This window comes from Bos javanicus, chromosome 10 (genome assembly GCF_032452875.1).
Source record: "Bos javanicus breed banteng chromosome 10, ARS-OSU_banteng_1.0, whole genome shotgun sequence".
In the NCBI taxonomy this organism is placed as follows: Eukaryota; Metazoa; Chordata; class Mammalia; order Artiodactyla; family Bovidae; genus Bos; species Bos javanicus.
Genome location: NC_083877.1, coordinates 70,208,846 through 70,225,362, shown reverse-complemented (window position 1 = coordinate 70,225,362; position 16,517 = coordinate 70,208,846). Strand labels below are relative to the sequence as shown.

Here is a 16,517-nt window from a genome sequence, read left to right as displayed (position 1 = left end):
TAATAAAAGAAAATTTATACAAGCTATCTGCTGATAATAGGTGTTAAATTCCTAAAAATAGCCAGTGAGAGAGACTAACAATACAGTGGAATGCATCTGGGAAATCAAAGAATTCCCACAAAACAGTAAGAAAAAGCACAGCACATAAATATGTATTCACAAGAGAATAAATACAGGTGGCAATATAAATGAAAAAAATTTCCCCTTCACGAATAATAAAAGAAATACAAAATCAAACAATGTGATGCCCTTTTCACCTATCAAAACAGCAAACTTTGTTTGTTTAATTTTAATGCTTCATATAAATGAAGATGGAGGGAAATCCACTAATTTTACTCATGACCTTGCTGGAGAATACATATTGATACAGTTTTTCTGGAGACAATCTAGAAATATTACAAAAAATGTGTATATTCTTTTAGGTAATAATTTTATACCTAGAAATTAATATAAGAAAGTGAGCTCAGATACAAACCAGAATGTTCATCACCTGGTTGTACATATTATAAAAATTTCGGGGGAAAAAACCTCAATGTCAAATAATAGGAATATGAACATAAAAACTATGGTACATACATACACTGAAATTCTGTGAATTTATTAAAAGCTCCTAAGAAAAAAAATCAATGACATGCAACAATAACTTTAATATTACTTAGTTATAAAATAGTCCCATTTCATAAAATATACATATACATAGAAAAAAACTCCAAATGTTAACAGTACTTGATTTTATATAATTGTGGAATTTCTTTTTTCCTTCTTCTTTTTGAATTTTCTATAGTGATTTTAAGGTTTTGTTTTCTTTCTGCACATGTATAAGGATTTGCTCCTTATAGTAGGAAAACGTAACTTATCAGTAGAAAGAAACAAGTATGAAGAGGAGCAAATCTAAATATGAGCATATTGGACACAAACTTCTTTCATTTCCTCTTTAAAATAGTATGGTCAAATCAATAGAGAATATAATCTTAGCCCTTACTTATGAAATAAAAACGTAATGCAAAAAGGCTGCAGTTTGTGTTCATGGTAAAATGATAAAGAACTAGGTTTGCTCTGCAGGTATATTTTATATTAGACAAATCTACACAAAACAAATTGTTAGCCCATATTAAATCTAATGAAATCCTGCCTGATGATCTTCCAAAGATCACCCTTTTATGTTCAATTATACAATAATAACATATCCATATATTTGAGAAATTAAATAACAGAATTAAAATACCATTAATCTTTAAATAAAGCCTCCTCAAAAAAGAAATAAAAACATCAACCCAAAGGCTAGGCATTTATTCAGAGACCAAGTATAGCACGTAATTATACCTTTTTATGATGAATTGTTGACAAAATTCATAAGTAAATAGCTGCAATACCCGTTTTAGTTTACTTGTTAAATTCACAATATATAGTCAATATTATGATAAGCGGTCAAAGTCTAATTAAATTGTGTGACCAAATATATTTATAAACAAATATTTTCAGCATTATAAATTAAAAATGACGTTAAGATGAGAATTTCATGTTATTAGCTTTTAAATACCTCTCAAAAAAAAAAAAGCACCCAAAAGGCTTCAGAATAGTTAGAATAAATTCACACTTCACTTTTTTAAAATTCTGTTGTTACAGCTCCTTTACCTTTACCTAGCAGTTTGTAAAAATATGTCTTCGGTAAGTGAACTTTAATTAAAAACAAGGCCTATTGCTAATCAAAATTTTAAAAAGCCTTACTTGACAATAGGTAAAACTTTAACATGAGTGTAATTAAGAATTCTTTTGCTTACACTTTCTGACACAGTAGGATTTTCTACTGGAGGCTGCTGATAATTTCTGGCAGAAGTTAAGTCTGATGAACCTAACAAAATAAAAGAATCAATTTTAGTGAGTTTTAAATTAGAATGTTTCCTGTAGAAACTGTATAAGCATAATTCAAGAACTATAAATTCCATATTAATGCAAGACCTAAACTGGAAGCCAATCTTCATGCAAAAAGCTTAAAATGTACATATATATATACACCGATGAAGGTTTTCACATCTGATATTTTGGAAAGTGAGGGCTCAGAACTGACAATCCAATAAGACAAGTATAAAAAGTTATACAACCAGTCACACTACTGAATTAGGACAAACTATGTGTGCAATCACTTGCCAGGAAGAAAACATGCACATGATATAAAAGCCTAGTTAAACAGCAGGCCTAGGTTATGCTGAAACTGCCAAAAGCAGCACCATAAAAACTACTTTATTTATTCTTTTTCGCACTTATATTCATTAATCTGATTACCAGTGAAGTGGGTAAAGCAACATGTTATCTTTACTTCCAGGGAGCTCAGACAAGTTAAGTGAATTGGATTATGGATGCCATCAAAAGGCAGAAATTGTGCTTTTTTACAATTCCAAACTGTACAGCATTAGCCAAACAGAAGGTAAAAAGCCAGCCCTACTGGTGAAAAGCACGTCACACTAGTTAAGTGTCTCCATCACAGATATGGACAAGAATCGTGTGCCAAAAAAAACACGCAAAGAAAAAATAAAATACAAAATGTTTTATTCATTCCATCTATTGAATATGATTCGATGTAGACTGTTCCTGCCTGGCCATTTTCCCAGGAAAAGGGGTCACTCTTCTAACGATTGTACAAGCGAGACATATCTTGTATTTAGGAATTTAAACATTAAAAATCCTCTAGGTTTTGAAACACACACACAAAACGAAATGAAAATAAAGACTAAAGATTTACAAAATCAAAAACCGGTTGAAACTATTTGGAATCACGTACCACATAACGTTCCATTCAAGCTCTTCCCAGTTCTAACAGGAAGACGTTTATTTGCAGACAACGCTGGAGGAACACGGGACAATTCACCTTTCAGCAAAGCCAAATTATCTCCCTGATTTGGAGAAACTATCTCACGAAGTCTCCTCGCTGGTACTTTAACCTTTTTTTTCTTTTCCAGACAAAACTCTGAGCCTTTCATATTACTGGTAACAAACCTAGTCCCACAGTTCTGAACAGAATTTTCTTCTGGGTCCATAAAACTTCAGAACAAAATTTTCACCGCTATGAGGATTTAGGGGGGCCGGGCGTAGGGGAGAAAAAATGAGGGAGGAGTATGATAAAGAAAAGGTTAATTTCACGTGATTTTGAAACATGCAATCATCAACTTTTACATAAAACAATGCCTAAACAGACTATCCACAAAGCCGGAAATTTCAATTTGGTATTTGACCCAGGATTGATTTACCCATCAATCCCACTAGAACATAATTACCCTTTAATTCCACTCAGTCTATTAATGCACCACGCCAATAAATCTGAAAGTGAGGAGGACAGGAGAACGGCCACATAAGCAATAATAACAATAACACAGAGCACTGCCCTACAGTACTCCGGGAGAGACGGCAGTACAAAGGAAACCAGATGCGGATGCGAGTTAAATGAGAGGGAATCAAGCAGGCAAAATGAAATGCTGTTTTTCCAAAATCACCTACATAAGAAGCTTAATAGCTTCCTTTAACCAAAGAGTCTTACACACCCCTTCAGAAGTAATCAGACACCTAAATTCACCCTTCCATGTCTCCCGAAAGCCCGGTTTCTGCGGAGTCACAGGTCTAATCTGACAAGTTCAGTTGCCCGCTGGTCAACACCTACTTCCCTTTAAACCCGCCCTTCAAACACAACACGCATGCGCGCCATGAAATCGTCCAAATCCTCCAACCAAAAAGCTAAACACTGTCGGGTGCTTCTCCATCCCTCTCCGGGTGGAAACAAACTGCCGGCGTGAAACACTTAAAACGGGTGTGAATTTTTTATTAAAGCCAGTAGTACATTGCCCCACAAGACTTAAAACACTGAATAACACCCGAGTCTCATCTAGGACCTGAAGAACTCCCGACCTAGCTGGTTATACACCATTCTTGTTATTAGGGACTGTTTACAGTAATGCTCCTGGAGACCGTTAGGGACCCGGGATTAAGTAAATTAGTTTTACAAAAAGTATCGACAGATTCGTGTTGATATTGGCGAGAAAGTCAGAAATATAGAATTTTGTCTAAGAATAGAGTAAAAAAAATAATTGTCATGGTACTTTAAAATTCACTTATGATACCTACTCTTTCCTCTAGAGTTTCTGGCATTATAACGAATCGGCGGCGAAGGGTATAAGAGCCATTTGACATCGCCATTCCCACGTGTTCTCTTTCATCCAGCGACTGAGGCGCCCGCCCTGACCCAGACCCTCCGCCCCCCACCCCCAGCGAGTCGACTGGCAACGCAGCCCCCCAGCCTTTTATGGTGTCGGATGCGAGAGTCTGTCCTTAAGTATGGTCTCTTTTCTCTGTCCACAGAATCCCGGGTTTCCAGGCGAGGGGGCGGCCGGCAACGCTCGGGGAAAGGTGGCAGGGTCTCTGAAGGAGGCCGCCTCTTGTACTTGGGGCTCTTGGGGGCTGCGGATCCGGGCAGCGCGTACCGAGAGCGGGTTTGGGACTTCCCTCGGAACCGTGTCACTGGACGAGAATCGGAATTCGAGGCTCTAAGCCATCTTTAGATCTGGGGAATCGGGGTCTTGTTTGGGGATAGTGAGTTAGACTGAAAGGCACCCACGCCTTGACCTTGAGCTGACAAGCAGGAGACCCTCCTTTAACTGAAAAATTCTCTCTAGAGAGAATACCAGTGCCAACACACCTTATCTGATCTGCTGATTTTCGAGGATGGATTACTTAAACGTTTCCCTTTACGCATTACTAAAAAATTTTAAAATGTAATCTGATGTAAAAGTTAAATGAAAATTTTTATTTTTACAACTCAGCTGTCTATTTTGATAGAAGAAATCCTAGAATTAAAAGACAGTAAGGGCTCAGCTTTAGAGAACCTCCTAAATCTTGATGAGTTTCTATAATTTCAGTTATATTTCCTTTATTAGGCTTTTAGGTAGTACCTGTTCACAATTTGTTTTATAATTTACGTGAATTAAAACATATAATGACAGTGTCAGAGCTGTAAGAGACTTTGGAGATGATTTATCACCCTTATTTTCTAGGTGAAACTTTAAATGTAAAAGAAAAAGTGACCTTTGCCCTCTACTCTCTAAGGTTAATCAGGCACAATTTCCTACACCTCCTGCAAATAATATGAAGTAAAGGGACATGTCGTAGAGTCCTATTTTATATCAATATAGCAAGTTAGTGCAGATTGGTTTAGACATCTGAGCTATCAAATAAAGAACAGACAGCCCTGGACCAAAAAAAATGGCTCACAAGACTGGTTTCTTTCATTTCTTTTTGTTGTTAACATTTTACTTATTTGCTTTCTCTTTCAGACTTTTTTATTTTTTTTGCTGAGCCACTTAAAAGTTGCAGTCATCATGACCTTTAACCCTATTTTCTTCAGTATGTATCTCCTTAAGAACATACTTTTACATAGCCACAATATGATTATCACACCTAAGAAAATAACATATTCAAATTTCTCTGATTATCCCCAGAAGTCTTTATTTTTAACTCAAAAGTGTTTTTTTTTTTTTTGATTCATGATCCAAAATTCACAACTCTTTAGTCTTGTATTCTAGAAAAACTCTTTCTACTCCTTTTCCTTTATAACTTTAATTTTTAGAAAAGACCAGTCATTTTATACATTGTCCCACATTGTGGATGTTCCTAATTATTCTCTCATGATCAGAGTCACATCAAACATTTCTGGCAAGAATACCACATATGTGGTACCACACTGGTTAAGGTGGTGATTGATAGATCTCCCAGTGTTAAAGGAAAGTTTTCTTTTTGTGTAACCTGTGAAATGCTTTGATACTACAATGGATATATCCTGTTCGCCAACAACCTACAACCCTGTAGTTTTATTATCCATTCATGAATCCTCCTTAAATCACAGAATTTCCAATTACCAGTACCAGTCATGGTGAACCCAAGATCAATTATAGTGACAGTGGCTAAGGACATCAGAAGAATCACTTATTGTAAATTAAGTTTGAACAAAATTAGAAATTTGACTGCAGACATGGTACAGATCTGCATATAATTCTGAAGACTAGAGGGTATCTCCCCATCACACCCTAGCTTTCTTTTTTTTAATACTCAGAAATTTCAGAGAATTGTTGGTCCTTGTGTGTTCACCTGAACATACATATTACCTGGAAAAATAGGATATTAAGTATTTTTTAATACATAATAACACATATGCTAAAGAACTATAACCTCAGACTGAGAAAACTCATTTCGCTTATTGAAAAGGAAGAGGCTTTTCAAAAAATATGATTTAGCCAGAAGAAATTCAGGTTTAATCAAACACTTAGAGCCTAAAGGGGCCTCAGCAGTCATACTGTAATCCTTTCCTTTTTCAGGTAAGAAATCAGGCCTTACTGGAGACATTCAAGTGAAGATTGGACAACTCCTTTCCCAGAACAGAAAGGAAACTCATGCATCAAGAAAGGTTTGAGCTTGATGACTAACATCTCTTTTTACTTTTAAGTTCCCTGGTTTTATGATATATTTTGACACAAAAATTTCTTAGCATTGCTGTAATCATTCTTAAGACCCCTTCCCTCCCTCTCCAGGTTTAAAGCATATAACCAGAGGTATCACCTTGGTTGGATATTTGCCTCTACAATAACAAACATTTGCTTGTAGTAAAAGGTAATTAGGACCAAATAAAAGGGCAGCTATATTGCTTCTACCTCTTCTCACTATCAAGTGGTTTGTGTGGCTGTTGGACTTGATCAGTCAGCATAACTAATGATTAAATAGCTGCAAAATAGAATGCTGGAAGACTTAGGTCAGACCCAAACTAGCAAGTAAATTTGAAAATCATTTATTCACTCAATTATCTCAAATATTTTCTAGGAACAAGTTCCTTCACTTAGGTATACCATAATCTTGATACTGGAAAATATATCATTGAATGATTCTAGAGAAAAGGAGATCATAATGTTAACACAGTGGTCTTTGAGTACTAGAAACATTTTTTTTATTTTCCAATTCTCAAGAAACAGATTTTATTACTGTTGAAGTAAGATAAACTATTTCATTTTAAGGAGGAGATATTCTGTTAAGGCAGAGAAGGCAATGGCACCCCACTCCAGTACTCCTGCCTGGAAAATCCCATGGATGGACAAGCCTGGTAGGCTGCAGTCTGTGGGGTGCTTTTCACTTTTCACTTTCATCCACTGGAGAAGGAAATGGCAACCCACTCCAGTGTTCTTGCCTGGAGAATCCCAAGGACGGGGGAGCCTAGTGGGCTGCCATCTGTGGGGTCACACAGAGTCGGACACGACTGAAGTGACTTAGCAGCAGCAGCAGCATACTATTAAGGACTGTATATTAGAAGACAGTACCAAGAACAAATAATATTTGGGGGTGTTCCTTATCTGTATCTCTTCAAAGACTTCCCAATAACAATCATTTGTCACTATGAATTATATATGAAAGGGGAAGTGATGAGGAGTCAACACAGTGTTACCAATTTTTGAAACTGACACAACATTTAAAGATTTCATACTTTCTGCCTCTCTGACCTCTCCCTGAGAAAGTCACATATGTGAATTTTAACTGAAGAAATACTGGGATAGTAATAAAAACTGATTTGGGCATTATAATTTGCAAACTTATAAATTTAAGTTCTCACAAAACAAAGGTTTCATTTAACACCTATCCACAAAAGTCATCTTACCAGTTTTCAGGCTGCTTTTGGAGTAGTAAGCCAAAAGAACTCTAGTTCTGATCATTTGCTAACCACACAACACACTGTATCTTATTCTTGGGCAGGGAGTAGAAAGCTTGGCAGCCTCAAACTTGGAGATTAGTGTAGATTCACATACAGTTCTAAGAAAAAAAATACCTTGTGCCATTTGCCCAGCCTTCCACAGTGGTGACATCTTACAAAACTATAGTGCAATATCACAGCCGGGATGCTGATATTGAGATGCAGAACATTTCCATTTTACAAGTCTCACATGTTGCCTTTTTATCGTAACACCTACTTCCCTCCTCCTCCAGCCCCTCCTCAACCCCTGGCAACCACTAATAATTTCCCTATTTCTATAATTTTGTCATTTCAAGAATGTTATATAAATGGAGTCACACAATATATGACCTGCTGGGATTGGCCTTTTTCACTTAGCGTAATTCTCTCAGTTTCATCCAGGCTATTGGTGTATCAGTACCTCATTCCTTTTTATTGCTGAAGAGTATTCTATGGTATGGGTGTATCAGTTTGCTTAATCATCTACCTGTTGAAGAATATCTGGATTGCTTCCAATTTTTGACTGTTATGAATAAAGTTTCTATAAACATTCATGTGCAGGTTTTTGTGTGACTATAAGTTTTATATTATTATATTTCTTATAATATTAATATATTATTATTTCTTATAATAATATAATATTAATATATTATTATATTTCTTTCTGAAAAATGTCCAGAAGTGCAATTGCTGGGTCATATGATAGATGTATATTAATTAATTCAACCATTGTGATAGGTGTATAATGCTATATATCACTGTGGTTTTGTTTCCCTAACGGCTAACGATGTTGAACATCTTTTCATGTGCCTATTCATCATCTGAATAATCTTTTTGGTGAAATTTCTATTGCATATTTTCTAATTGGATTATTTGTGTTTATACTAGAGTCTGCAGGCTTCTTTATCTTGTCTGGTTATTTATTAGTTATCGGTCAGATACGTAGTTTGCTGTTCATGTGAAGGCTAAGAATTCTTTGCCCTAAAGCCCAAAGATTTTCTCCTATCTTTATAAGTTTTCACAGTTTTATGTTCTATATTTAAGTCCCAAATCTATTTTGAGGTAATTTTTGTATAAAGTGAAAGACTTACTTTGAGTTAAATTTTTTGCCTATAGATGTATAGTTATTCCAGCACTATTTGTTGAAAAAGCTGTCTTCACTTAACTGCTTTTGCACCTTTACCAAAAATCATTTGGTCCTATTTGCGTGACTATTTCTGGTTCTCTGTCCTGTTTCGTTGATCTATGTGTCAGCTTTTCCACCAATACCATACAGTATTAATTACTATAGCTATGTAGTTAAATCTTGAAATCAAGCAAACTGATTCTTCCTACTTATTATTTTTTTGAATTTAAGTCCATTTGCCTTCCATATAAATTTAAAAATAATCTTGTTCATATTTATAATAAATGTTACTGGGACCATGACAGGAATTGCATTAAGCCTATATATCAATTTTGGGAAAATTGACATCATTACTATGCTGAGTCTTCCAGGCCATGAACACAATGTGTCTCTCCATTTAAACCTTTGATTTCTTTCATCAGCATTTTATAGTTTTCAGCATACAAGTCTTGCAGATGCTTTGTCAGATTTACCCTTAAATCTTTTTTGAGTGATTATAAATGGTATTCTGTTTTTCAGTGTACATTTGTTCACTGAAAGTATATAGAAATACAATTTTTGCATGTTTATCTTGAATCCTGTGATCTTGCTAAACTATTTTGCTTTAGGAGTTTCTTTGTAGATTCTTAGGGGACTTTGGGATTTTCTGTGTCACAATCATGCCATCTGCAAAGAGGGACAGTTTTATTTTCTTCCTTTACAGTCTGTATGTCTTATTCCTTTTCTCAAGTTACCGCACTGGGTAGAACTTCAAGCAGTATGTTGAGAAGGAGTATTAAGGGCAGACATCTGGCTTTGCTCACTATCTTAGGGCAAAGTATTCAGTTTTCCACCATTAACTGTGTAGTATAGGGTATAGGATTTTTTGTAGGTGTACATTACCAAGTTGAAGAAGTTCCCCTCTTTTCCTAATTTTCAGAGTTTTTATCATGAATGGGTACTGACTTTATCAAAAGTTTTTTCTGCATCAGTTTATAAGATCATATGACTTTTATTTTTCCATCTATTAAAATGGTGGATCACATTTACATATTGGTGGATTATATCTGCTATTGTTTTGTTAAGGATTTTTATTTCTATTTTTTATGTCTATTTTATGAAGATACTTTTCTGTAGTTTTCTTGTATGTACCATCTTGTCTAGTTTTAATATTAGGATACTACTAAATTCATGAATAAGTTGTTAGATTTATGTATATAAAGTTCTTCATAGTTCTGTTCTTTTGAATCTGCAGGGTTTATATTACCATATCCTATTTTATTCCTGATAATTTGTGACTTCTTTGTTAGTCTTGCTGGAGGTTGGTCTATTACAGTCTTTTCAAAGGACCATCTTTGTTTCATTGATTTTTGTTTGTTGCTTTGTTTTCATTTTCACTGATTTCTGTTCTTTATTATTTTCATCCTTCTACATACTTTAAGTGGGTTTATTTTGCTCTTTTTTAGGTTCTTGAGGTTAAAAGAAAATAAAAACATAGACTGTTGACTTGAGACAGTTCCCTTTTTTTAATTTACTTATTTGGCTGTGTTGGGTCTTGGGTGCAGTGGCAGACTCAGTAGTCGCAGCGCACTGGCTTAGTTGCCTTGCAGCTTATAGGATCCTAGTTCCCCTACCAGGGATCAAAACCCACATCTCCTGCACTGGGAGGCAAATTCTTAACCACTGGACCACCAGGGAAGTTGCATGAGACATTTCCTCTTTAATATATGCATTTAGTAATACAATTTTCCTCTTGGCACTGATTTACCTGTGTCACACAAATTTTAGTATGCTGTATTTTAGTTTAATTAAATTCTTGAGAGTTCCTCTTTGATTCATGGATTATTCAGAAGTGTACTGTTTATTTTCCAATGTTTGGAAATTTTCCAGTTATCTGGTAGTGGTTTCTAGTTTGATTCCACTGTGGTCTAAGAACAGACTATGTATGATTTCAGTTCTTTTAAATTTATTGAGGTTATTTTATGGCTCAGGATATGGTTTATTTTGGTATGTGTTCCATTGGCACTTGATAAAAAAACGTGTATTCTGTGGTATTACATGAAATGTTCTGTAAATGTAGATCGTATTCTATTGGTTAATGGTGTTAAGTTTTTATAGCCTTGTGGATTTTGTTGAGTTATTTTATCAATTGATGGGAGAGGGTGGTTTAAATCTGCAACTATACTTGCCTTTTTCTCCTTTCAGTTCTTTCCATATTTTGCAGCTGTGTTGCTTAAGGCACACATATCTAGGAGTACTGGGTCTTCTTGATGGATAGACCTTTAATGTCCTTTTCTGTCTCTGGTAAATTCCTTTGCTCTGAAGTCTTACTTAGTCTAGTATTAATATATCCACTATTTGCTTTGGATGAATGTTTGCATGATAAATCTTTTTCCATCCTTTTGTTTTCACTCTGAATCTTAGGAGTCAGTTTCTTGTAGACAACATATATTTTGTCATTTTGCTAATCCACTCAGCCAATCTGTCTCTTGATCATTTACACCAGTTATATTTAATCTAATTGCTTATTAAGGCTGAAATGTGCTTTTTTTGTTTGTTCTAGTTTTTCTTGCCTTACTGTGGATTATTTGAATACATTTTATATTAATCTAATGTTTTTGAGTGTTATCTCCTTATGTTGTTCTCTTTTAATGGTTGCTCTAGGTATTAAATGAGATATACAAAGCTTATCATAGTCTAATGGTGTCAGCATATTACTTGTTTCAGTGAAGTGTGGAAGCCTTACTTCCCTTTACTTTCCCATTTATTTTGTTGTTCTTCAGTTGCTAAGTCGTGTCTGATCTTTTGTGCCCTGTCCTTCACTATCTCCTGGAGTTTCCTCAAATTCATGTCCATTGAGTTGGTGACGCTGTCTGACCATCTCATCCTCTGCCTCCCCCTTCTCCTTTTGCCTTCAATCTTTCCCAGCCTCAGGGTCCAAATAAGTCAGCTCTTCACATCAGGTGGCTAAAGTATTGGAGCTTTAGCGCTGGCTTCCAATGAATATTTCAGGGTTGATTTCCCTTAGGATTGACTAGCTCGATCTCTTTGCAATCCAAGGGATTCTCAAGAGTCTTCTCCATCACTACAGATCAAAAACATCAGTTCTTCAGTGCTCAGTCTTCTTTATGGTCCAGCCCTCACACCTGTACATGACTACTAGAAAAATCATAGCTTTGACTATACAGACCTTTGTTGGAAAAGTAGTTTTTCTGCTTTTTAATACACTGTCTAGGTTTGTCATAGCTTTCCTTACAAGGAGCAAGTGTCTTTTAATTTCATTTAGAGCCACATCAGACAGTTTTGTAATTTTTGCTTCAATTGTCAGATATAATTTAGGAAACTCAAGAACGGAAATGTACTGTACTTACTCATTCTTTCTTCCTGTGTTGTTCCTCCCTGATGTTCCAAGTCTCCTTTTATAATTTCATTTCTGCTTAGAACTTTAATTCTTTTCAGGCAGGTCTACTGGCAATGGATTCTCTTAGTTTTCCTTTGTTTGAGAATGGCTTGATTTCACCTTCATTCCTGAAGGGTATTTTTGCCAGATTCAGGTTTCTGGGTTGACTGATGAGAAATCTGCTGTCATCCTAATAGTGTATCCCCTATAGGTAAGATGTCTCTTTTTCTCTTGCAGATTTCAAAATTTTTTGTCTTTAGTTTTTAAATGTTTGGCCATGATGTATCTTGATGTGGATTTCTTTGTATTCACGCTTTTTGGAATACAATTTAGTTCTTGAATCTACAAACTTCTTTTGCCAAATCTGGGAGGTTTTCAGCCATTATTTCTTCTAGTAGTTTAACAGCCCTGCTCCTCTTTCTGTTCTTCCAGGACTCTAATAAAACAAATGTTAAATCTCTTGGTATAGTCATATAGATCCCTAGTACTCTGTTCATTTTTTTTCATTCTATGCAATATTTTTTGGTTATTCAGATTGGATAATTCTGTTTTCTGTCTTCCTTCACAGATTCTTTCCTCTATTCCCCCATTCTTGTTCTGCTGTTGATTCTGTCTGTTGAGCTTATTTGGGGTTTTTTTCCTTTCATATTTTTCACTTTTTGCTGAGCTTTATATTTTCTTCAATTGTTTTAAACATTCTTAATTGTGCATTGAAGAAGTTTTTTTATATCAGCTGTTTTAAAATCTTTGTCAGATAATTCTAGTATCTCTCATCTCAGTGTTGGACTTTTTTTTTTTTTTTTTTTTTGAGATCTTAGTTCTTGGTATGAGGTTTTTTCTTTATAACCTGGAGATTTTGCATCTTGTATTTTGAGACTAGATTTGCTTAAACTTTCTCTTATAGCTGGCTGCTCTTACACTGCTTCACTGGGGAGAGGAGGGCATCTCATTACTGCCAGGTGAAGGTAGATGTGCAGGTTCCTCACTCTGTCACTTGAGGGGTGTGTGCGTTTCAGGGGTCTGGGGAATGTTCCTCCTTTCTGCTGGTGAGAGTGGGAGCTGTGGCTCTACTAGGCCGTCATTGGTCTCTCCCTGGCCGAGGGGGACTGGAGCGCCTCACTGCTGCTCCCCAGAGAGCCTCCACTGACACCACAGGAGGATATGGCCTCATTACCATGGGGCAGCAGGCAGGTCCTGAATCTCAGCTAGGGCTCCTTTGATAGCACCCCAGAGGGAAGGGAGAAAGGTGTTTCATCACTGACAACTGAGATGGAAGGCTCCCCATGCTGTTTCCACTGACAGTTAGGGGGAGCAGTCCTTATTAATACTCAGTAAGAATTAAAGCCCCTGTTCCCTAATAACGCTTCTCTGATGCTACTCTGGTATGGGAGTTGGAGTATCTTGTTAGAGAGCCTGGTGAGGGTAGATGTCTACCTGGCATATGCTGATTTGGGTAGAGATGAAGACCACAGTTTTTTCTGTGCTGGCCTGGAGTACAGCAGTTATTGTTTAAAAGTTTTCTGTTTTATGGGCTTCCCCGTTCCTAGCCCTTTGGTGGAGAGGATAAGCATGTAAGGTCCAGGGGTTTTAGTTGTACTTAGACAAATAGCAAAAAGCATATCTACCTCATCCTCCTAGAAGCACAAATCCTAAACCTCATTGTATGATATATTAACAGAATCGTCTGTTTCTTTGACTGGTTAGTGATATTTTATAGCAGTCATAAAGTGCACCTTACCTCAGAAGCATGGCTGGTTTCATAACTAGCACAATACTTGGTACATAAATGTTTACTGAGTGATTATCTATCAACATCTACCCACATCTATCTAGCAAAATTGTAACTGTTAAGATCTCAAACTGTAAAAAAAAGTTTGAAATTGATATTAGAAAATGATGTAATCTTTAGGTTTGGGTTTCTATTGTGTCCCATAGTTGGAGGGTATGGAATCAGTGTTTCATGACTTAAGTGAGCAAAGTGTAACTATAATGGAAGTATCTTACCTGGAACATAACAATGATGATAGTCACAGCAATACCTGAAAAGTTGTGATCTTTAGTTAATTCCTGGTATTTTTCAGGTAATTTATGTAGTTAAAATATATATCTCATTTATAAAGCTGTGAAGTAAAATAGGAATAAAGAGCATTCTTGATAACTTTTTAGGTGTTTATGGAACACTGGGTTGCCTGACTGCTGGGCTAATCTAAAACCGCTACTGCATTGTTTATAGCAGATACCAAAGAGTTTTTGTAGAAAAGATAGTTTATATTATGTTACTGCTAAACCAAAGATTCTCTAAAATACAGTACAGTTAGACTTTGGAATAAGACTAGGATAGTAAATAGAAGAGAACTGGTGCTTCCCCTTGCATGTGGAAAAGATAACTTTTAAAAATGGCAATAATACTCATGAACATACAGGATAGGGACAAAAGAGGAGGAACGACTAAATGCAAAAGAGGGTAAGTTTTATACATGGTTGGAAATGCTGGAATCGAATTACCATTGATTGCATTTGTTATTTAAAATGAGAATATTTTTTCACAGTATTAGCTAAGAATGGTCAGAGAAGGCAATGGCAACCCACTGCAGTACTCTTGCCTGGAAAATCCATGGACGGAGGAGCCTGGTAGGCTGCAGTCCATGGTGTCGCTAGGAGTCGGACACGACTGAGCGACTTCACTTTGACTTTTCACTTTCATGCATTGAGAATCCCAGGGACAGGGGAGCCTGGTGGGCTGCCGTCTCTGGGGTTGCACAGAGTCAGACATGACTGAAGCAACTTAGCAGCAGCACCTAAGAATGGTATACATATCCAGTTTTATCTTTTTTGTATTGGTTACCAGGAAACTCAAAGCTAAATGCATATAAATTCTGTTTGCAGTATACATAATTAGCATTTGTTTTTTCTTCCTTTACATGTTGTTTGTGTTTTAAACAGCTTTGTTTTATACAAATCTTTTATATATTTCATCTGTTCTAGAACTAGCCAGGATAGAATAAGTAATGTGACACAGTCCTGTGTCAGAATTAACTGAGCCTGTGTCCTCCATTTAGGATATGTGAAAATTCCAGTAATTCAGAAAGGCTCTTTGACTTCCTTATCTTCACTTCTCTGTTGCCCCCAAGTTAGATCACAAGTGTCATATATTCAGAAGTTTCTGGTAGGTCTTAAGTAGATGGTGTTTGTAAAAAGGATCTTTAATAGCATAGGTCTAAGCTGTGTTAGCAACCAGTGGAACAGTTAACTTAAGTACTTATAGAGAGACACCAGAGATTTCTTTCCTATAAAACTCTACTATGAATGGGGCTTTAACACATGGCTTTGCAAAGTAACAGAGCAAACTGTCTTAAAATTGGAGATTTAGATAGATAGGGATTTTGGGTCTTATAGCTAGCTAACATTAAAAAATTAAATTCTAAACTATAAGGTTATTATTAATGACCTGGGAAATTGGGAGGCATGGCATATAATTATATAATCAGTTAGAAATCTATAAAATTTGAACAGTAATTTCAAGTAGACTTGTTTCAATTCTATTTCATAATCTATTCTTGTTTTTATTACCTTCAGTTAGCCTAAAAACATTTGTATACAGACTGACAAAACTTTTTACTTTTAAATCAGGTGACTAATAACGTACCAAAAGAATATGGCTGCACAAATACCAGAATCTGATCAGATAAAACAGGTAAGGTAATATAATTAAGGAAAAGGGATTTTGCAAAACTTAAAGGCATTAGTGGATACAACCATGTCAGCACAAAATATTTATATTTCATTTCCACAGATGGATGTTAAATTATATGAAGCAAATTTTTCAGATAGTTTGAAAGATAATCCAGGAAAAGATAAATATTCAACTAGAAAATCTGACTATATTTTGTGGATCATATTATACCTATTGAAGGTAGTAAAAGAACCTTTCAAGTATTACAGGATATTTTGCCTAGATACATCAGTATTTAAAACATTTGTTTTAAAAACCTGTTATTAAAGAACCTTCTGATTTGTTTGTAGTTTAAGGAATTTCTTGGAACCTACAATAAACTTACAGAAACCTGCTTTTTGGACTGTGTTAAAGACTTCACAACAAGAGAAGTAAAACCTGAAGAGGTATGAAAACTGTTGCTCACTAAAAATTCTCTAAGGTCATCATAAACAATATAAATGGGATGCCCCTCAACATTTTCCTTGTTCCTAGTTATTATATGAATTTAGGCTATCTTTTTTTATTGAAGGATAATTGCTTTATA

The 16,517-nt window shown here is 35.6% G+C and overlaps 2 protein-coding genes across 16 annotated transcripts in view; one reads left to right on the top strand and one right to left on the bottom strand.

Annotated features, from left to right (window-relative positions):
- KIAA0586 (KIAA0586 ortholog) overlaps positions 1 to 4,160 on the bottom strand; it is a 168,988-nt gene extending 164,828 nt beyond the window's left edge. For 2 of the 13 annotated variants that reach the window (XM_061429009.1, XM_061429010.1), the window contains exons 1-3: positions 3,537 to 3,793; positions 2,780 to 3,061; positions 1,782 to 1,852 (exon numbers count right to left, since the gene is read on the bottom strand). In XM_061429009.1, the coding sequence (XP_061284993.1) occupies positions 1,782 to 1,852; positions 2,780 to 3,035 (327 nt within the window). In that variant the 5' untranslated portion in view covers positions 3,036 to 3,061; positions 3,537 to 3,793. Of the gene's footprint in view, positions 1 to 1,781; positions 1,853 to 2,779; positions 3,062 to 3,536; positions 3,825 to 4,113 lie in introns of those variants that run through there. The other 11 variants (XM_061429003.1, XM_061429007.1, XM_061429002.1 and 8 more) reach the window with 7 other exon arrangements.
- Positions 2,860 to 16,517, top strand: part of TIMM9 (translocase of inner mitochondrial membrane 9) — a 16,348-nt gene continuing 2,690 nt past the window's right edge. The window contains exons 1-5 of one of the 3 annotated variants that reach the window (XM_061429021.1): positions 2,860 to 2,929; positions 4,126 to 4,321; positions 6,357 to 6,445; positions 15,889 to 15,952; positions 16,282 to 16,377. In XM_061429021.1, coding sequence (XP_061285005.1) covers positions 15,914 to 15,952; positions 16,282 to 16,377 — 135 coding nt within the window. In that variant the 5' untranslated portion in view covers positions 2,860 to 2,929; positions 4,126 to 4,321; positions 6,357 to 6,445; positions 15,889 to 15,913. The other 2 variants (XM_061429022.1, XM_061429023.1) reach the window with 2 other exon arrangements.